This window comes from Corylus avellana, chromosome ca3 (assembly GCF_901000735.1).
Source record: "Corylus avellana chromosome ca3, CavTom2PMs-1.0".
NCBI classification, from domain to species: domain Eukaryota; kingdom Viridiplantae; phylum Streptophyta; class Magnoliopsida; order Fagales; family Betulaceae; genus Corylus; species Corylus avellana.
In genome coordinates this window covers 15,248,183-15,271,057 of record NC_081543.1, presented here as the reverse complement: position 1 = coordinate 15,271,057, position 22,875 = coordinate 15,248,183, and the positions used below count along the sequence as shown (strand labels likewise).

Genomic DNA, 22,875 nt, shown 5'->3' with positions numbered 1-22,875 from the left:
GTCATTAGCAACGTGTGTGTTGGGTCAAAAAACGGGATGTCACTATTGGGACTTTAGTAACGTGTGAATTTTTGACACATCACCCTTTGGTTACGTGTCAGATTTGACACGTTACTAAAGTTTTAGTAAAGTGTCAAGTTTAACACGTTACTAAAGTTTACAAAATTATTAAAAGCAAAAATAATTTTTTCTTTTTTTTCAAATAATATCACGGAATCTTATTTTCAAAAATCCAAACCCAGCAGCAAATCAAAATTTAATTGAAAAAAAAAATTAATTGAAAATTTTCAATTAAATGTAAAAAAAAAAAATTGTTTACATTGAAGCAAAATTTTTCAAAAATTGCAATAGATCAATCAAAAGTTTTGAACTGGAATCTAGTTTTGAACACATGCATAATTAAAATATCAATTTTCTCAAATTTCTCCTTCATCACTTAGGGTTTATAAAGGATAATTGAATATTGGAAAAAATATCCTTTGTTGAGGCATATATTGAAGAAGTGCATGAGGAGGCTGCAGAACAAGCTTCGAAAGATGGGGTTTTCCCTATTGTCATTTGGTCTTTTCTTTTTCAATGTTGTACTTTTTGTATCGAGTATGTGTGAAACAAACGGTGAATTTCGTTTGAGGAGTACTGAATGCTGATCAAATTAGACGGTTAAGGTTTCAATGTAAAAAATTTTATGGAGACATGAGACTTGATGGATAGAAGAGAAAATTATAAAATGCCAATTAGAAGTAGTTTGAGTAGTTATGCTCTTTTAAGAAAAATATAAAAACAAATTCATTCATGTCGACATTAATAGTTGATGTATATACTAATGTGTTTGGTATAAAAGATACTTAATGCTTAACGGCTCTTGGTCTTGATCTCGATTATGAAGTGGCTAGGAAATAAACAAAAGAGAAAGTATTTCAATTAATTTAAGATTTATTTATTTTTTATGTGGATTTCAATGTTGAAAAGAGTCAGAAGGCTTTTTTTCTTCCCATTTAATAAGGCCCAACTGAGAAAAAAAAAAGCCCATTAATATTTGTCTTTAGCCCAATCAAACATTTTGTTCTATATAAAAAAGTATTAAATTAAATCATACTTAAAAAACACCTGCGCATAGCACATGTTATATGCCAGTAAGAATAAAGATGAAGTTTTTGTAACTTTATTTTTATTTTTATTTTTTTTTTAGTTTTTGTAACATTAGTTGTTAAAATAACTGCTTAACTTAGCAGGTTGAAAAAGATAAAAGAAAAAAAAAGATAATAATAACCCAAGAAACATTCATTAAAGCTTACTAATACAACACACCAAATTTCCCTTTCCCCATGTACTTGACTTTGACAAAAGAAAAAGTATCATTCTCACTGGAACAGCTCACACGACTTCATATTCTTCTTTGCTTCTCACACATAATAGTAGCACCATGGTCTCCTTTTATAGGCAATCAAGTGTGACTTCTCCTTTGGTTTTGTTTTGGCAGAGTTGCAGTCACACACTAGCTAATTCTGAAATTGTTGCAGAGTATTTCTATATTCCACCATATATTGGTTGCATTTGTCAAAAGAATAACTTTTATCACAACTAAGTGTTCCTATTATGAGTTCTTGTGAACGCTTTTATCACAATTTTTATAACTTTTATAAAAATTGTATTTTCCTAACGATCATATTAGTAGCCTCATTATTTTAATTAACAATTCACTTTATATATATATATATTATTTTTTAAAATTATTTGTTTATATGTTCTCTAACTATTAAAGGAAGAGGGGAGGAATTAAATAAACCATTTTTCATTGTTGAGGCAAAAAATAAGAGTACATTTTCAAACATTTTCAACAAATTTCCAAAATAACCAAAGAAAATGTTGACGTACGTTTGATGCGGGTAATAATGGTCATATTTTAAACAACCATTTTTCATATTTTAACGGTCATATTTTTTAAAATTTTTCTAACAATCAATTTTTTTGGTTGAAATATAGATAGCAAAATTTAAATGGTAATGTGTCAAATTGACACGTAATCTAATAGTGACGTGTCAAATTGACATGTTACACTTTTGGTAACATGTCAGATTGACACGTTACCAAAGGGTAACGTGGCGTTTTCACACGTTACCCTTTGGTAACATGTCGCAGGGTAACGTGGCATTTTCACACGTTACCACTAGGTGACGTGTCAATTTTAACATGTCACCTAGTAGTAACGTGTCAATTTGACATGTCAAAAAAATAACACCATAATTGATTTTTTTTTTTTTTTAATTGTTGAATTAGTAATGTGTCAATGCGTACACGTTACTCTTTTATTTGGTGATGTGTCAACTACTGCCATGTCACCAAATAGTGATGTGGCAAAAAATGGTGAACAGTGTACACGTCACTAATGCTGAATTTTTTTATAGTGAAAGGTCCTGAGATCAAACCTTAACTTCATCAAATCACCTCCCATTTAAATTAAATATTTCACGTATTGGGCCGAGTATTAGAGTAATATTTAAGTAATTAAATTTATATATTCCATCAGTATAGCAATATTGTATAGTTAATAATATGAAATGAAAAGACACAACCTCTTCTAGTCACTTAGTAACAATTTATAATAATTTATAATAATTTATAATTTTTTAGTTTAAATGTTGTATAAATTTATTTACAATTACTTTTGAATACATATGCAAATTTATAAATTTTTTTCTATTGATTTCTAATTTTATAAAACTATTTAAACTTTTTATTTTTAGTTCATATAATTACTTACAATTATCTATAAGTTATTTCTAATTATATTTTTGTAATTTCCTTCAAAAAAAAATTATATTTTTGTAATTATTTAAAAAGTTAGATAATAGAAAGCCGAAAACCTAGCTTTGGTCCAAGTGAAACCCACATTGAGGGCGTATTGAGGGCCTGTTTTCAGGCCTAGCCAGGCCTTTAATTATTTATGGCCTAGCAGCTCGGGCCAAGTCAGACTCTTTTTAAATCAAGGCCCGGCAGAGAAAATGCTCTTATGCTTGAAGTTGAACCAGCTACCAAGCGTTTTCTTATTCAAACGGGCTAACCAACTGCTTAGCTCGCATTGCACCTCCTCCTTGAACAAATTGAAAATTATAAACAATGAAAGCAGGACGAATTTCACCACCGACGTTTATCAAATGAAGATGGAGTACTTATAATTGATCGAGAATGAAAGGAAATAGCAATAAAGGAGGAGAATCATATTCATGGGTATGAAGCAATAGAGACTAGCAAGAGTCCATATATGGGAGGAGATAGATTATTAATTAGGCAAAATGTTGTGGGAAAGCAAGTTACAGGAAAAAGGGTTCATCCATGATTACTTAAATAACAAAGCGCTTGAGTGGATTAGCGAAATCCCACTGATCTATGTAAGAGTCGTGTCAAGCACTTTCGCTTTCGGAAGAAAGGCTTGGACAAGTTTTCTTCGTCTCAGCCTCATAATGCCTTCCAAACACACAATCAGCAGAGGAGAAAACATAAAACAACAAAGTGTCGGAATACCTCCATTAATGCTTACTGGAGCTGTGATCCATAATGACAAGCTAAAACACAGAGAGAGGATATAAAGGGGTACGCTGAATAATCCACTTCTAAGACCCCCAGGAACGAGGACAAATATTGTAAAGACTGTTATACAAAATGTTATAAAGTTTAAAACTGAGAAGATAAGGAAAAGATAGTCACCCATGATTGCCACACCCGCATAGTGTGGGGTTGGACTAGTGTATTCACCATTATCTGTTGTCGGGGCAATACTATTGGAGTAGTTATTGGTAGTAGAAGGGTTATAGTTATCTTGCCAAACTCCTCCAGGAGGGCTCACTGTTGCTTGGAAGGTGACTGTTACAAGCAACGCAGCAACCACCAACAAGATATTGCGCGTGTCATTTGTGATTTTTGTTCTTTGTCGGAGGAATAATATGTATATCTTCTCGTCAAATCTGACAGGAGATTTCAAGTAATCTGCAAGAGACTCAATTCTCGGAAGATGCAAAATACTAAAACATCTGGCACGACATAGCATGTCCTTGATCTGTTGGGTGTGCTTGTCCCGTGTGTGCCCTAATTGTAACATGTCAAACGCCATAAAACCCCTTGAATTCTTGGCACTTATATCAACTTTACAATGGAAGGACCTAAAATTCAATAATAGTCGCACAATCTGCAAGATATATATAAAGATATATGCACAATCATGATCTCATCAATGCATAATAGCCTATATATATATATATATATATATATATATATATACTATTCAACCCCGGCCCCCAAACGCTAAAGCAAACTTGAAAAAAAAAAAATAAACAAATTTAAAGTAAATGATATCAAACAAGGAGTTTAAAAAAAAAAAAAATACACTAAATATCCCAACCAGAAGTTGAAGTAAAATCATTGGAAGACAAATTTTCTCATGTTTCTGTAATTAAATCCTTATAGTAACCCTTTGCACGTTAAGATGTATATACCTCCATTGTACCAATCATATTCGCTCTCTTTAGTAGAAAACATGAGTGGAGAGAACTTGCCTGGGGTTGATTTTTGGATACTGCAATGTGCAACAAAGTGTTGCCTTCGTCATCCTACCAGTTGAGCAACTTCTTCTCCCACAACGAGGCATTTCTAAACCAAGCCCGCTGAAGCCATCCCAGCAAGAGCCGAAAAGCATCGAACATGTTGTATTTGAGGGCAATATGCAGGACAGTCTCTCTATGAATCGTTACATATTCAATAGATTTGGGGCATGCTTTTAGAAATTCAGCCAAAAGATGGACGTTTCCTATTTCAGCTACATAATGCAAAGGAGTCACACCCTCCCTTCCTTGGACACAAACAAGGTCTTCATCCGCATCAAGTAGCAGGAGCACCACTTGGGTTTGATTATTTTGCAAAACAAGGTGCGTAGGGGAGAAACCATCTTGATTGAGCTTCCTAGCAAATGTCGGCTTTAATCTCATGATCTCCATGGCAAACTGGGTGTGTCCCGCAGATGCTGCTATGTGTAAAGGAGTCTCAACAAATGGAATTCTATCGATTGTATCCAAAACATATGCATCTCTCCGTATCAAAGAGTACAAAGCATCAATATTTCCTTGTTGAGCAGCATCCCTCAAACTCTCATCCATTTTTTTTTTGGTAGAGTTATTAATCACTTGGCAAAGGAGAAGACTGGCCCATCCACTTTTTATAAGATTGTGAAACTAGGTTTTTTTATTTATTTATTTATTTTTAATCTTTAAAAATAATAAAATAAATAGTAAAAAAAACCCATTCTTAAAAATAATAAAATAAAAATGACTATTTATTTCATTTTTCACGTATTTCCATACAATAAACGAGTCAAAACAATATATAATCATTTGATTTCTCATGGCATATGTTTAAGAGAAAATAAAATCAAATGTGAAAAGTGGGGATTGGAGCGCCAAAGTATCATGTGATAAGTTAAAAGAAAATGTTAGGTTTTCTTTTAGTGTTCTCTCAACTATAATGCGGTTTTTAAAATTATCATTGAATTTGAGATTATTATTATTGACTTTTAATCTATTAGTGATTTTAAAAGTCACATCACAGTTAGAAAAATACCAAAAAAATACTAGAAGAACACCTAATATTTCTCTTATGGTGAGTGTCGCATCAAATAATAAATGGCAAAAAAGATCAACTACAAAATCATTCAATTCAAATTAATTAATTTAAACTTTTAAAATAAAATATAAAAATTGTATCTCAAAATGAAAGTGCTTATATTTTATTTAGTATTGTGACGTGACTTTGTGGATATCCAAGAAAATAGGACATGTGAAATAAAAAAGATTTGACAATGCTTTATTAATTGGTCTGCCAAGTTTATCTAAATGCACAAATTTTCATATGAATACTGTCTTAAAAGTACCTAATAACTATTAAACAAAAAATTTACAACAAAACTTCCATAACATTTAATTAAGGGGTAATTATTTATTAATGTCGTAACCGGACAAAATCAGTAAAGCCTTTTCTGAGTACCTAATAAATCTAGAGAAACATAGCCCATTAAAGATAAAAAGAAGATGTAACGTTTTGCTTTAATATTAATCGGTCACAAGTTTATCTAAATGAAAAGACTTCACTCTTCGAGTCTTCTACATCGAAATTTTTCATTTTAGCTTTCAAAGCAGGCCTAGCCCGTTTGGCAATATTACACTCTTCTCAATTTAATAGAAAAATAAAAATCACATCTCATTTCACATTTATATTCCATCGATTAATTTTTATTATTATTAAACAAAAAATTTACAACAAAACTCCCATAACATTTTATTAAGGGATAGTTACTTTTTCTTCCATCAACTACAACGCACTGTTACGTTTTTTTTTTTTTTTTTTTTTTTATAAACTGTCAATTATACTATCTGAGTCTATCAAACTATTATTTTATACCAAAAAACTCAATTTAATCAGCCAAAAATGTTAAAAGAGACGATTAACCCATCATTTGCCATCTTAATATTTTTTCTTCTACTTTTTCCTCACATTTCATTTCACAGCCCTTTAGGACTCACCTGAAACAGTATCAAATACAACATGCATTGAAGTGAGTGGTGGGAGCCACAGTTGTCCGAATGTGAATTATTGGAATGGGCCCTTGCATTGGGGGTCCTATTGTGAGCCCACACGTGTCTCTTTCATTTTCAAACTTTAATAATTAATAAGGAAATCAAGTCAGAAGACAATAAAAAAAAAAATAAAAAAAAATTATCGGTGTCAATATATGACTTGGCGGATAAAGTATTGTTCTTTGAGTGCTGTTGGATGTTTTAAGAATTTTTTTCAAATGATATGATAAGCACTATTTTTCTTTAAAATATTTTTAAATGAGAGAATTAAAATTTTTTAAAGAAAAAGAATGGTTGCCACATTTTTCGAAAAGTATTTTGAAAAAAATCACTTAAATGTCTAACATTATCCTCGTTCTTTTAAGAACAGCAACTTTTGAAGCTTTTATTTTGGACTATACGTGGATGGGTCATAGGTTTGACATGGCCACTATTTAGTGTCCATGTGAATAATAATGTGATCATTGAATGAGGACAACTTCTGAAAAAGGTATAACACGACACTTATCGAAAAAAGAAAAAAAAGAAAAAAGAAAAAAGAAAAAAGAAAATTCAAGTAAAATTTAATCTTCATGCCTTCAATTCCCAACAGCCAGATACCAAAAACCTCAATTCTTGTGTCTAGAAAATCAAAGAGACACGTGTGGGCTCACACCAGAACACCCAAGGCCAAGGTCCATCCCAATAATTCACATTCGAACAACCGTGGCCCCTTTCAGACCAATTCGTTGTTTTTTTTTTTTTTTTGCCTAAGCAAACAGGGGAAAACAGGGAAGGGGAAAAAGACCAATTCGAAAGTGAAACCGCACCCCTCTCATTTCATTGTATGTTTTCTCTGATATTGTTTTTGGATCCTACAACATAATGCAAACCAGGGAGTCTGATCTTAAGGGGGAAAATTGCTCTGTGAGGCAGGGTTTTATGCAATGGAAATTTCTTCCCCCAAAAAAATGATTCTTCTTATAAATTACTCCATTTTCCTCGCTCCAACTGCAATATATATATATATGATGTCAAGATGCAAGCTGAGTATACTTATTTGCAGTTTTGTGACAGCAACCTTCTACATTAAATCCCAATCCTATGTTACTTATAATCATTAATTAGTAACCAAAGCTATGGCAAAGATGGAAAATCAATAACATTAGTAACCAACTCCTTACAAATTTGGGAACAATGTCAAGCTGTTTACCAGTATAACCATCATAATTGCCATGATACCCTTCAAGACCAGCTTTCGTCATCAGAACTACATCCCCTGAAGGACAATATAACACTGTAGATGGTTGGCGCTTGTTATAATCATTGTCATTTCAGCAAAAATGGTATGCGAGATATTGTACTGTTAAGCAAAAGCATTGACTTTGTACCATGTCTTCATGAATTGCAAGAGAGAGATGTAAGAATTCAATATATATTAAATGTTAATTAACAATAAAATTAGCAGCGGAAATAATTTTATATATATATATATATATATATATATATGTACCTCCGGCAATTGCTTTGCTCAAGCAGCTTGAAGAACGACTCCACAGCAACCAAACTAAAAACTAAACAATTTATTGAGAGGTTCTTCTTACCTATGCCTACCAGTGAGTCCCAATTGATGGAATACACATGCCTTATTTATAGGTAGGTCATGGGACTCTCAATTAGAGCTGTTACCTTAATTATTCCTCCCATCAAGGAATAAAAATCAAATCAATACAGCTAATTGATTTCACAAAAATATAATCTTTAATGAAATCAAATACTTGTTCCACAAGAATTAAATCACTGATTTAATTCAGAATATTTGATTTCAATCAAATACTTATTCCACAAGAATTAAATCAGTAATTTAATTCAGAATATTTGATTTACACAATAAGCTTTAATTGGAATAAATTACTGAACACCGTAATTATATATATTTTATAATTACAATAATATATATGACATGAGGGACATACTTTAAATGGAATTTCTTACATTCTCCTACTTAGCCCTTATGACACATAAATTTCTTATGGTGTTCAGTTCTATAATATGGCCAATACTTTATTTATTCCAACCATTCATGGAATCCTCCCACTCACTCAAGGAATACTACACACGAATCATGGCGGTAAAACTTTTATATGATAAGCCGTCCCTTCCATGTATCACGATGTGTAATACCTCCCTAAATGAGTACTTTATGGATAATGTACTTTATGAATGAACTTCCTATAAGTCATTCGGGTCCAACTTTAATTTTATCCCCACGGATAAGAATAATATATATGCGCACAAAATTCTTTATAACATTACCTTTATGTCTATAGACCAATTAAAGAGAAACTAAGCACAAATGAATTAATGAATCTCATATATTCCACATAACTTTATACTTTCTTTACCGGAAAACTTTTAGTCATAGGATCTGCAATCATTAATTCAATACTTATATGCTCAATAGACACTTCATGTCACTTAATGTTCTATTTGAGATACTTTATGTCGATATACATACTTCTGCTTCTACTCAGTTTATTCTTAGAAATGATAACTACAGTAGAATTAACTCAGAAGATCTTTATAGGTCTAATTATAAAATCGACAATCTTGAGACCTTTAACAAAAATATCTCAACCATAATGCCTGTGTAATTAATTCACAGCATGTAATGACTTTTGCTTTCATGGTAGATGTAGCAACTGTAGTTTGCTTACTGCATCTTCAGTACATATATACTGAAGTTGATTCTCTACTATCTACACATTTAGCAAAAATCAAACCTGAATAAACACCACCAAATGGTAAGTGTATCTTTAGGTTAAACTGTAGTTCTTGGTTCATTGCATATTCCATAATACTATATTGACCCAATAGTCCAATTGTTATTTCAATGTCAGGTCTAATGTAGACCTGTGCATACATATGGAATATTTTTCATCTGCCTTTGTTCCAATACATTTTGGGACATTATTCCCTTTAATAATAGGTGCTACTGAAGATTCACAGTTCTTCATTCTGAATCTCTCCCAAAACTTTAGTGAGAGGAACTTTATGTAGCAAAAACCTAAATTACTGCTTGCAAGCAAAGAAGTACTATCTATATACAGGACTAAAAGTAACTTTACTCTCATTGACCTTAAGGTATATACAATGATTAACAAGGTTCTCAATAAAACCATGTGAGGCAATAACCTTGTAAAATATTATATACCATTAGTGAGAGGCCTATCTTAGTCCATTAATAGATATCCTTAATGTGCAAACTTTCTGATTGTTATCAATAAAACCTTTAAGTTGTCTTATGTACACCTCCTCCTTAAGATCCTTATTCAGGAAAATTGTTTTTCACATCCTTTTGATATAGCTCTAAACCAAAATGAGCTACTCATACCATGATAATCAATGCCTTCCTTTTGAGTAAGATCATTGGCTACAAGTCTAGCTTTATATCGTTTAACTTTACCCGGAAGCATCCTTTTAGGTTTTGTAAACCTATTTGCAGCCTATGGCTACAACTCCCTTTGGTAAATCAACAAGGTTGTAGACTTGAATTTTAGCCAAGGATTTCATCTCCTCCTTCATGGCAATGAAACACAATGTGAAGTTATCTCCACCCAAAAGGATGTGAAAACAATTTTGGATCGTCTTTAGGTCCGACATAAAAATCAGACTCCTGGAAATATACAACATAATCACTAGGGATTGTTGGTCACCTTATTCTAGAGAATCTTCTTAATCCTACTTCATTTACTTTTGACAAAGTCTGAGTAAGCTCATTCTGAACTTGTTCCTTATAAGTTGACTGTTCTGAAACTGATTGTGATTCAAGATAATCAATTTGATTTTCCTTAAGCACAATCAAACACCCTTCATGTGAAGGCGCTTCAATCAACTCTTGTGCTTCCTCTAATTCAATTCCTTGAGGATAAGCACTCCCACTAAGTTCAGCGTCCTCTAGAAATGTAGACTCAACAATTCTAGGACTAAATGAAGAACAGTAAAGCCTAAACCCCTTGGAGTTTACTGTATAACCTATAAAATTCCGCTAGTTGTCTTTGAATCTAATTACCTTAGGTGTGGATTATAAATCCTCACTATAGCAAGACAACCCCATATGTGTAAACAATTTGAACTTGGTTCCATTCATTCCTTAATTTATGTGTCTTATGGACAACCCTGAATGGAACCCAGTTAAATGTATACACATCGGTTTTCAAGGCTTCACTCCATTAGGAGAATAGAACATTACCTTTCATGTTCCCTTTTCGTGTACCTACCATAATACTATCTGCCTCTATTAGATCTTACGATCTTGACTTTTGTTTTGTTTCTCTACTTCTACCTTATAGGTACTGAAAGCATTTAATGCTCCAACCTTATGATTTAGAAGATAGAGATACATAAACCTTATATGGTTATTACTGAAAGAGATAGGATATCTCTAACCATTTAGGCAAGAAGTATGGAAAAGGTCTACACTTGTACATGATCTCAAGAATCTCAAAAAACCCTTTTGTTGGCATATTTAGTGGTATAGTTGGTCTGCTTTTCCTTAATGCAGTCCACAAAAATACCAAAGGTAGTAAATTTCAAGAGTGATAAAAACTCTATCATTTATCGACCTTTTATTCTTTATAGAGATATATTCCAATCTCCAATGCCATAACATAGAAGATTTTCTCATTCATAAGACTTTGTTTTATGTCAACATTTATATGCAGGGATTAATTTTTCAAAAATTGGGATCTAGATCAATTTTAAATAGACCATTAATTTAATATTCCACCCAAAAATTTTAACAATATTCAAACTTGATTTTAACAAACTAAAATAGAAATTAAATTTCTAAAAGAATTGTGGAATATATAAAAACATTATTAAGGTCAAAATGACATAACTGAATTTTTAAAATTAATCTATAGATCCCAACAACCTCCAATTATAAACAAGTATTATTTAGAAAACCCTGCATTATGTTGACAACGTGGACCGCTAAACCAAATTCAATCCACATAGTCCTTAGGAGAGTCAATAAAAGAGATTCATGACACACTAGGTGTATGAGATTACTTTTATTTCAAGTAATTTATGATACTTTATGCAATCATTCTTTATATGCCCATAATTTTCCTTAGTGTAAGAGAAGTATCTTAATTGCCATAACACTTTATTGGCACCTTGTTCTCATTTATCAAATATTGGACATGATTGCCTATAAAGGTCTTTCCCTTAACATGAGTAACTTTCTAAATTCTCATGTCTTAATCTCTCATCTTCTTGAACACACATGATCAGAAGTTCCTTAATTGATCAGTTATCCTTATGTGTGCCACAAGATATTTGAAAAAATATCATATTTAGATGAGAGAATAAAATTGACCATAATGACTCAAAAACTCAACATTTAGGGACTTTATAATGAGCTGTTATGTCCTTCATTTCCATAATGTGCTCAAGCACATTTTGAAACTGTAAAAGGTTTTACTTTAAAGCTTTTCTATTAGGGTGCAGGCCAAAGCCTTATTGGAACTCACTAAATGTTCCTCAATGACCTTTCTTTGGCCCTAAAACACTAAGGAATAAAACCCTAATGCTTTATTTGATATGAGATTTCATGAACGTTGAAACTTAAGCGATTTAAATCACTACAATCGTTCATGTTTAGTAATCTCATGTGGCGTACTTGATTCCGTGAGAGAAGGTGATTCGTCCACACGAAACGCCAATTCAGTCTCCAAACACCCCAAAGTGAAAAACACATTTTTCTTTTCAGTCAAGAAAAATTACCACTAGGAATTATTGGAACATAAAATACTAATAATTAAAGTAGTAGGAATACATCCAGTAACCAAGAAAAATTATATACTTTAATGCTATGAAATAACCTTATTTAATGTTAATTTAATAGTAAATTTCAACCTACCTATGGGCAAAGGTGCATCACGCATGAAATTTACTCTTTATTAATAAGACTAATAAATTTAGCATTAATAAATAAAATTTTCCGTACCTGTGGGCCTAAGAGAAATTTTATTTTCAATGTTAAATTTACTATCTTATTCTAATTAACTCATAAAAATAAAAACGTCCCTGTGGGGATTGGCAAATTAAATTTATGAATTAATTACAACACGATGTTAATTTTCTTTATGAAGTTCATATATATAATCTTGATGCAATTATCATTATAAAATCGGGATGCTGTGGCTCTCCCAAAAATTATTATGACAATTACGACTTCATTAACATCGAATTTATTTAAATTAACCAATGCTAATTTAATAGTAAATTTCAACCTACCTGTGGGCAAAGGTTGCATCACGCATGAAATTTACTCTTTAATAGGACTAATAAATTTAACATTAATAAATAAAATTCTCCGTACCTGTGGGCCTAAGAAAATTTTATTTTTAAAGTTAAATTTATTATCTTATTCTAATTAAGTCATAAAAATAATAACGTCCCTGTGGGGATTAGTAATTAAATTTATGAATTAATTACAACAGGATGTTAATTTTCTTTATGAAGTTCACATATATGATCTTGATGTAATTATCATTATAGAATCGGGATGCTTTGGCTCTCCCAAAATTATTCTGATAATCACGACTTCATTAACATCCAATAACTGTATAGATGCCAAAACTAAAGTTCCCAAGAATAAGAGACAAAACCAACATGTCAGTAGGTAAACAGTATTTTTTCAAAGTACAACCGGACAGTGTCCCAGGTAAGTGAGGAGGTGCACAACGGCACACTTAAGTCCCAAGACTTGCCTTGCCAGAGCTTTCCGATTGCAATTTTGGATAGTACCATAAACATTCACCAACACATGAGGCTTAGTTAATTATTCTCAGGTCCAGGCATCAAACAATTTATATTTAAACAATTAAAAGAACAAATATATCCTTAAGTTCATGCATTAAATAAACAATAATTTAATACTGCACAATTAAAATCATAACATAAATATAAATGCAACATTAAAGCATAATAAACTGAATAGCCTAATGGTCTTAAAGTGACCTTAGGCCCTTTATACCTTAAGAACCCAAGTTCTAAACCCACAAGAGCACAAGGCCCAAATGTGTGTGTGTGTGTGTGTTTTTTTTTAACTGTATCGGGCTTGGGTTAAAATAAAACCCATACCCAGTGGCCCAAATACTGACCCAGTTCCTTATGGGTTTGAAACCCTACCCGGATCCTTAAGTCCCAACCCGGGAACCCTAGCCCTTGCGCCTCACCTTCACCATGTGCCGCCGCCGCCCCTTTAGCCTTCCTCATGCGTCGGCCATGCAGGGCCGCCGCTCATTGGCCAAACGGCCACGGTGATCGGCAAGGGGGCTGCGTTCCGTCCAGCACCACCGCCAAAAACAACGCTGCCGTACCTCACGTGCATCCGAACTGTGATGGGCTGCCGACTTCATGCGGCAGTCAATCAGGACCTCCGCACAGCAGCCCCAGATGACATTGACCGGCGGGGATCAGTGGCCCCGTCCAAACTCACAGGCAGCCCGTGCAGGGCGGCCGTTGCTTTGAGTCACAGGCGGCCCGATGCGGGCTGCTGCTCACTTTATGCGGCCAACGCCGCTGTAGGTGGGTAAAAAACGGTCCTTTATGCGGCCAACGCCGCTGCAGTGGGGAGCCGGCGAGCTCCGGTTCCGGTGGGCGGTGGGTAGCCTTTCTGGCTAGCTTGTCTCTCGGTTCCCAAGTTGTTTTGTTCCAAGATTCACAGAAACAAGAAGGAGGGCAATTTGGTCACGAAAGAAACAAATCAGTAAGTGGTCATGGCTTTCATTCATTTTCGACAGAAACAAAACAAAACAATATAAATCCGTGGGTTTCTTGCTTTATGCTCCTCACCATATATTTTGTTTCAATAATCAATGAACAAAATTAAAATTTTACAGCAGACATATCTCAAAAATTAAACTGAGCAAATATGGCCTAGAGGTGGCTTTGATACCACATGTAAGAATTCAATATATATTAAATGCTAATTAACAATAAAATTAGCAGCGGAAATAATTTAATATATATATATGTACCTCCGGCCATTGCTTTGCTCAAGCAGCTTGAAGAACGACTCCACAGCAACCAAACTAAAAACTAGACAATTTATTGAGAGGTTCTTCTGACCTATGCCTACCAGTGAGTCCCAATTGATGAAATACACATGCCTTATTTATAGGTAGGTCAGGGGACCCTCAATTAGAGCTGTTACCTTAATTATTCCTCCCGTCAAGGAATAAAAATCAAATCAATACAGCTAATTGATTCCACAAAAATATAATCTTTAATGAAATCAAATACTTGTTCCACAAGAATTAAATCAGTGATTTAATTCAGAATATTTGATTTCAATCAAATACTTGTTCCACAAGAATTAAATCAGTAATTTAATTCAGAATATTTGATTTACACAATAAGCTTTAATTGGAATAAATTACTGAACACCGTAATTATATATATTTTATAATTACAATAATATATATGACATAAGGGACATATTTTAAATGAAATTTCTTACAAGAGAGCCACTTGGGGGCATGATTAATTTCGTGGGGGCATCATTTGATATCTTAAAAGAGTAACCCTAAACCTGATAGATTCTTTTTCTCCTTGTTTTGCAAATTCCAAACTAAAGTATTAAGCATGTTTACAGTTTTCCTTTCCTTCATTGTTTCCAAGAATCAAGTAAAACCTGAGTTTATGGTTTACTACGTTGCGGAAAACAAGGAGGCCAGGGCACTAGATGTCCTGGTGTTGCACCATGAATAGTTGAGCACATAGGACCAGCTACAAGAGATCAATAGCACGATAAAGTAAAGCACCTTTGATTGTAAAGTGATCACATCTATTTTGAGTTTGGGTTTCAAGTACGACGGCCGGCCATAATGTTTAATCTCAGCTCAAAATTATGATCTCCTTGTTAGAAGATGGGAATAAAAAACATAGAGCTTAGCTTGTGCGGAAAATGATGGAGGACTCCCTCTGCACTCATAAGTAGTGGATGTTCCAAATAATTTCAGTTCTCCAATCACAATGAGGTTACATAGCATGATATGATGGTCAGCAGACAGATCTATGTTCCAACTTCCAAGCGTATAGACATACACTTCAAAATTCCCCAGAACGTAGTCACCTTGAGGCACAGAACTCAACGTGTGCAAGAGATAAACAATCACAAGTGCCAATTATTATTGATTACAATTACTCTGATCACATATATCAAGTCTAGACAATGACCACAAAGGTCGGGTACAAAGGAAAACCTCAAAGTATAACAAGAATGTGAATTTCTGATCCTTCTAGATGCCACTTGTGTCGTGGTCTAGTCAATTTTGGAAATTGGCCGAGACCAATTAAAGCAAGACATACATTTGATCTGAAATCAAATAAATGAAGATTCGTTCACCGAATCTAGGCTGTTCCAGCAAAGAAAGTTCCAAAACCCACCTAATCTTAGGTTACACAGATAATCCCATTAGAATTACTTGGCCATTTTAGTCAAAAAAAAAAAAAACAATTAAAAACAACTGATCCTTAGCCCAAGTATATGCGACCAACTAGAACCATGTTTTGAAATAGGTTAACATATTTTATAGAATTACAAGCTATTGACTTCTTTCTCAAAACCAACATCAGTTCTTGGCCTTCCAATTGGGGACGATGAAACAAAATTAGTTTTTAATCTTAATGTTTATGAATTATTATTCTATTTCCACTATGGTAGTAGCACCTTTTAACTTCTACTGCTTCCGCTGCCCCTGCAGACCCATTGGCCCCAGCAGAGCTCTCATCCTTCTCAACTACCGGCTGCGGAGGTTCAGCTACCTTCTGGCCTGCTTCTGGTTCAAGTGCAGTTGCAGCTGAGGCTGAAGTTCCAGCTCCATTGTCTGCTGAGGCCCTGGCGGTGGAGAGGAGGAAGAAAGGCGTCTTGGGCGGTCTGAGTGAGAGGTGAGGTTTGACGGTGAGATGGGTTTTGGGAGATAAGAGGAAGAAAGGGATGGAGGGTGGGTTGGCGGAGAAAGCAAGGCCATGGAAATGGGCATGCTTTGGTTGGAAGGAGGGTTGGGGGAAGGGGTATGATCTCTCAGAACATTTGATGGGTTTTTTGGGCTCTCCGTTCCTCAGCCTCAGAAATGGCTAAATTATTGGTTTCTACATTTGTATACTTTCGCAGCTTCGATGATAAGAAAATAAACAGTGAAGTTAATTGGGGAATTCCCCCGTTGGTGGCCTCGTAATAGCATCATAATTTCCGATTTTTTTTTTTTTTTTTTCCAAAATATTTGGGTAGAATACTTGATGTGGTATTTTTGTGTTCAAAAATATCAATAATAAAAATTACCAATCGCAATAGTACGAATCCTGTAGGATAGGGCTATATTGAGAGTGTCGAACCTCAAGGATTGCAGGAGTTTTATTATCAAATTCGAAAGATTAAAATTAACTTAATTAAAAAGATATTTGATTTGATTTTCTTTAAAACTAAAATGCATGAAAATAAAAGAGATTTAAAATAAGAGAGAGTATAGGGTATTGACTTCACCTCTATCCGCACAACAATGGTTAATCATAGTTAATCACAGAAATTCATTCTATACATGTTATAAATAACCAAGAAATTACCTTATTAAAGAATAAGCATAATCTATTTTCGGTTGGTACGGATCGTCCACCTAACCACTAAGATGCGGTACGACCCATCTTCCCTAGGTATAAATTATTAAATTCTTTAACATGATACATACAATTAATGAATAAGTGTAACCCATCTTTGGTTGACACGGATTGTCTACCTAAATTACACTAAACTAGGGTGTAGTACAATCTGTCTTCCCTAGGCATGATCTATCAAATCCTATTGATCATATGTCAATTAAACCCATTACATAACCATCATTCTCATAATCATAGAAAACAAGAATGATTTGAGATCCATAAAAGTAAAATACTTTCTAAGACAAGAGAAGAATTTCACAAATATTGATTTTGGAATTTAAGAACAATTGTATTTAATATGAATAATAGAAATCAATTGTAGCAATCCTCATAGTTATACAATCAACATGCATAAATTGAAAATCTAGAAATTAAATACAATCAAACTATTATGCTTGGATAGGGTTACATCAACACCCCACGAAGGGGTTTAGCCGCTTATGATCTTCTAAGCTCCAAAGACAATTTACTGAATTTTTACTCTAGAAAGCGGTGTGTTTGTTTACAATGTTTAGAGGCATATTTATAGGGCTTAGGAGAGTCCTAGAAGCCTTAGTAATCCTAAAAATTTCGGAGATTTAAGTCCAAGTCCAATTAGAATAAAGAAAACCTAAGTCCAAATCGGAATAGGATTCGCCCAGAATTGCGTTTCTATATTGAGGGGCGATTTTGGCATTGCGGCGCTCCGAATTAGGAAAATGCTATTTCACAATGATTTGTAGCAATTTGAGTTAGCTTTCCAGTGCGGCTTGAATCACCTCAATCGAATATTTGAGCTGAAAGTTATAACTAAAATACCGAGACATATGCAGAATTCAAATTTGAATCCAATCCGATTTTGACTCCAATTTGAGAAATTCCGAATTAATCCTTTCCTTTATTTGATTAAACTTAACCATGATTGGTTAAGCTTAATCATATCTTTTAGGTCTTCTCAAAGTGTGCTTTTAAGCCCAAAATCAATGGAATTAATTGCATTTTTATTTATAACCTGAAAACAATAAAAACAAAACAAAATCAAACAAATAACAACGCTAAGGAATTACTGCAAATTAAGGGGCTTGAATGTGCAACATTTGGCGCTTATATATATATATATATATATATAGGCACTTTTCTTGACTTCAACATAATTCAAACGGATAAATTCATGGGCACAAAAATTTCATAAGAATTGTGTTAGAAATGTATAAAAATGAAACGAAAATTAGAAATTAAAAAAAAAAAAAAAAAAAGGAGGCGAGGGATGGGGAAGCCTAGTACCTTCTATTTCACATAATTAATCTCATTATTTATTTTCCAATTGGTTTTAAGAACATTTCCAACAATGTTAGGCATTTTACCTCATTAAAAAAGCATTATTCTCTATTTTACCTTCTATTATTTAATACAAACTCTAATATCATGTAAATAAATAAATAAATAAAAACTCTAATATATATTTTTTTATTTTATTCTCTAGTTTATTAAAAAAAAAAAAATTATCGTTTTTTAAAACCATCTAGAGACAAGGGTGAGAAATGATTGTAGCTAAAAAAGAGAGATAAATGATGTAAAAAAAAAAAAAAAGGGAATAGATGGATATAATTTTTGCTTCATATTAACTAAATGTACACAATATAGAAGTTTTAGAGAATATGTTAGAGATGCTATGAACGCATAATCCAATTCGGATAATAAAATAAAAATTATATTATAGGGCATGAATTACAAATTATATCTTAAGAGCACTCCATCTTGCTTAACAAAATAATTTTATTGTTCACCCATTTAGCTAAAAAAAAAAAAACCCACATCCGACTAGTGGCTGGTCAGTAGCTCAGCAAATTTGATGAGCACTCTAACCCAACAATTCATATATAACAATAATAATAATAATAAATTTAATCTTGTTATCTCTCTTTTTGGGAATAAGAAGAGTATATAAATAAATAATATTTTAAATTAAAAAATAAAATTTAATAGCTAAAATGTTGGGTAAGATGTAGCTACATCTTACCCAACATTTTAGCTATTAAAAGCTGATAGTTAAAATAGAAAAGATAATTATTTAGCTAAAATTTAGCCAAATATTTGTTAAGTTGGATATGAATCCTCTTAGCTTTCGAAATATTCTCAAGAAATTTCCTTGGTTAATGGGCATTTGTATCACAAAAAATGATAGAATTCATTCTCATTTCAACCATCTTTATAGTGCATGAATGAACAATTGAATTTGTGTGGAATCCACATGAGTGTATAAATCTTATGGTTAATTAATTTATTGAATGAGATGGAAAATATATATATATTATTTTAACAATTTTATTTTAACAATTTTCTAAGCGACTTCCAAAATTATTACTAATTCTAATAATAATTTTTTTTTTTTTTTTAAAAAAAAAAAAGAAAGGAAAAGATAATAATAACCCAAGAAACATTCATTAAAGCTTTCTAATACAACACACCAATCTCACTCAAAAAAAAAAAAAAAAGAAAGAGAAAAAAAAGAGCACACCACACTAATTAATCTCACTCCAAAAAACAGTACATAAACCAAACTCTTGCAAAGGAAAAAAACAATCATCACACCAAATTGCAAAGAAATAAAGTAGCATTCTCACTGGAACAGCTCATACGATCGACTTATTCTTCTTCGCTTCTCACGCAGAATAGTAGCATGCACCAGGGTGTCTCCTTTTATAGGCAATCGAATTGCGAGTTCTCCTTTTAGTGGGTACGTAGGAGAAGATTAATGTAGAGAGAAGAGAAGCCGTGGGGAAGGTTTGGTTTGTGGAGAAGGGGGGGTAAGATTGTGTAGAAAGAAAGCAAGCAAGAATTAATATATAATTAATTAATAAGAGGAAAAGGACGGTAAGATTCGCGGTAGCACTTATAAATGTATTGGGGAATTAGCATGCATCATGCCACCGACCTATCCTATATGTTAATGCTGAGACAAACACTTTGAGCCTATATATCGGAAGAAAAATGTTTGACTCACCTATCCATAACTAAAATAGTTATCCAAGGAAGAAAATAAAGTGGAATAAGCAACGCTTCACCCGAAAAACGTATAAATGAATGAGCATTTAGTACCGGAGTTGAAGTGGAATAGCAAATAGAGAGGAGTACAAGGAGGAGGAAGAGCTGGTGTCCAAGTAAATCATCAGGAGGAAGGAGGTAGAAAAGTATAAAGTTTGTTAGGAAAAAGGCTAGAGTGTTCGACAAAAGGAATACATCTTCATATTGGATTAGGGATGAATTAACTTTAGTACTAGTGCTAGCATTGAAGCGGGCAGTGCAGTTGAAGTAGTGACTGGCACCGGTAGCGTTGATTGAAGTAGTGATTGGCACCGGTACCGTTGATTGGGGCTGTGCAGTTGAACTCATTGGGTTGCTTATCAGGGCTGAATGCTGCTTGGTAGGTGACCGTTATTAGCAGTGCAGCAACAACCAACAGGGTATTCCGCCTCTCCTCTGTTATAACTGTTTGCCGACGACGTATTCCTATATAACACTTATCGTTAATTTGGTAGAAATTTTCAAATCCAAGTCTGACATGATGTTGTCGTAGCATAACTTTGAGAGGAGATATTAAGTAATATCCAAGTCTAGTTAAACGTCTGGGAGGATGTTCCCGTCGCATGAGCATATCACCGATCAGTCGGTTGTCCACGTTGGCCTGTGTTTGGCGTTCCAAGATGTTAAAGACCGTATCACCCTCTAAATTCTTGGCCTTTAAATCAACAAATCCTCTATCCAGTAACAATGACACTACCTGCAAGATGCAGAGACAAGTAAAAACCCAAATATTGCTAAACAAAATTTTAGAATTCCGACAAAAATAAAAGCAAATATATATCACACCGAAAGCTTAAGTAAAAATTCTGAAGACAATTTTTTGGAGATTGAATCCTTTGGACAACATGATAGACCTCCACTATACCAACTCTAGAAAAATTGAGTGGAAAGGACTTGCCTCGGGTTGATTTTTTGATACTGCAACGTGCAACAGAGTGTTGTGTTCTTCATCCTTCCAATATAGTAGTTTCCTCTCCCACGATGCGGCATCTTTAAAGCAAGCTCGCTGAAGCCATCCAAGCAGGAGCCGAAAAGCTTCGATCTTGTCATATTTCAGGACTACATGCAGGACATTCTCTCTTCGAATTGTCACATCTTCAAGAGACTTTGGGCAGCCTTTAGAAAATTTGGTTAAAAGATCGAGGTTTCCAATTTGAGCTACGTAATGAAAAGGAGTCACACCCTCTCTTCCTTGAACACGAACAAGTTCGCTATCAATATCAAGTAGCCGGTCCACTACTTGTGTTAGGTTTCTTTGCAAATCAGGGCTTTTTTCAAGCTCATGGAGCTTTTGCAAAGCAAGGTGCATGGGGGTGAAGCCATTTTGATTAAGCTTCCTAGCAAATGAAAGTTTTAACTTCATGATTTCCATAGCAAACCTGGTGCGTCCCGTAGATGCGGCTATGTGTAAATGAGTCTCAACAAATGGAATGTCATCGATTCTGTCCAAAACATTTGCATCTTTTTGTATCAATTCGTACAAGGTATCAATGTTTCCTTGCTGAGCAGCATCCTTCAAACTCTGATCCATTAAAATTAAGAGGAGAGTGAAAATCAGACAACTAGAAAAGAAATAAGAAAAATGCTTTAAGCAGCAAAATCTTGAAACTGATTACTAATACAGCTACTATAAGGAGATGAGGAGAGTTATTAGTTACTGGGCAAATGAGAACATTAGCTTGTCCTCCTTTTATAGGATTGGCTGGGAACGATGATGAATCTGATGACACTAATAGACCCTTTAAATAAAGAGTAAACCAGCAACTTGTTAGGTATCTCAAATGAAAAATGCTAGCTTACAAACAGTTTTATAAAAAATAATTTTATAAAGTGATGTGACATAATATATAGATTTTTTAAAATTTGAATTTATCTCCACCACAATCAGCCACATCACTTTGTAAAAAAACATTGTAAAACTTCTTGTAAATCCAGCATTCCTCATCTCAAATAATGTAGTCTTATCAAAGCCACTTTTTAATGTGTTAATTTTTAAGTTTCAATATTTAGAACTTGTTTAAATTTTATAATTTAAAAATTTACAATCTCTTTAAAATTCTAAGAATTTTTAGAGGTTTTTTTTTTTTTTGCCAGTGAATAGTCGACTTGAATTAAATAAAGATATACCAAGAAAATCCAGTGTCGAGGATATGAATTAAATTAAAAAAAGACCAAGAAAATCCAGCGTCGAGGACTGGAATTAAATAAAGAAAGACCAAGAAAATCTTGCTTCGTCCTCCTTCCTTGTTCCGCAGTGTCGCTGATGCTGTCAACCAACCTCCTTCCTAATTGTACCATGGTGGTTGATAGTTGGCACGCGTGCTGCTTTGACCAAAGTTAGACTTTTGGATTAATTATATTCACTCACTTTAATTACCATTAAAATATATGATTTTAAGAGAAATGCTATTTAGCATTATTAAGTGTCCATTTCTTAATATTTTTATTTATGTGTCATATTTACATCTACTTGTGTTTTTTT

The 22,875-nt window shown here is 33.4% G+C and overlaps 2 protein-coding genes across 2 annotated transcripts; both read right to left on the bottom strand.

Annotated features, from left to right (window-relative positions):
- Positions 1 to 4,604: 4,604 nt before the first annotated feature.
- LOC132174170 (ankyrin repeat-containing protein BDA1-like) lies at positions 4,605 to 5,147 on the bottom strand. Its single transcript, XM_059585863.1, has one exon. It carries the CDS (start codon positions 5,145 to 5,147, stop codon positions 4,605 to 4,607), a length of 543 nt encoding a protein of 180 aa, XP_059441846.1.
- Positions 5,148 to 20,592: 15,445 nt separating this feature from the next.
- Positions 20,593 to 21,924, bottom strand: LOC132174169 (ankyrin repeat-containing protein BDA1-like). The gene is made up of 2 exons (XM_059585862.1): positions 21,292 to 21,924; positions 20,593 to 21,090 (listed from the first exon to the last, which is right to left on the bottom strand). Exons 1-2 carry the CDS (start codon positions 21,922 to 21,924, stop codon positions 20,593 to 20,595), a joined length of 1,131 nt encoding a protein of 376 aa, XP_059441845.1.
- Positions 21,925 to 22,875: the final 951 nt, after the last annotated feature.

Excerpts from the sequence above, each read along its gene's own strand:
- LOC132174169 (XM_059585862.1), bottom strand. The coding sequence starts at position 21,924 with ATGGATCAGAGTTTGAAGGATGCTGCTCAGCAAGGAAACATTGATACC. Across the intron at positions 21,091-21,291 it reads TATCAAAAAATCAACCCGAG|GTAGTGTCATTGTTACTGGA; the intron begins GCAAGTCCTTTC and ends TGCATCTTGCAG.
- LOC132174170 (XM_059585863.1), bottom strand. The coding sequence starts at position 5,147 with ATGGATGAGAGTTTGAGGGATGCTGCTCAACAAGGAAATATTGATGCT.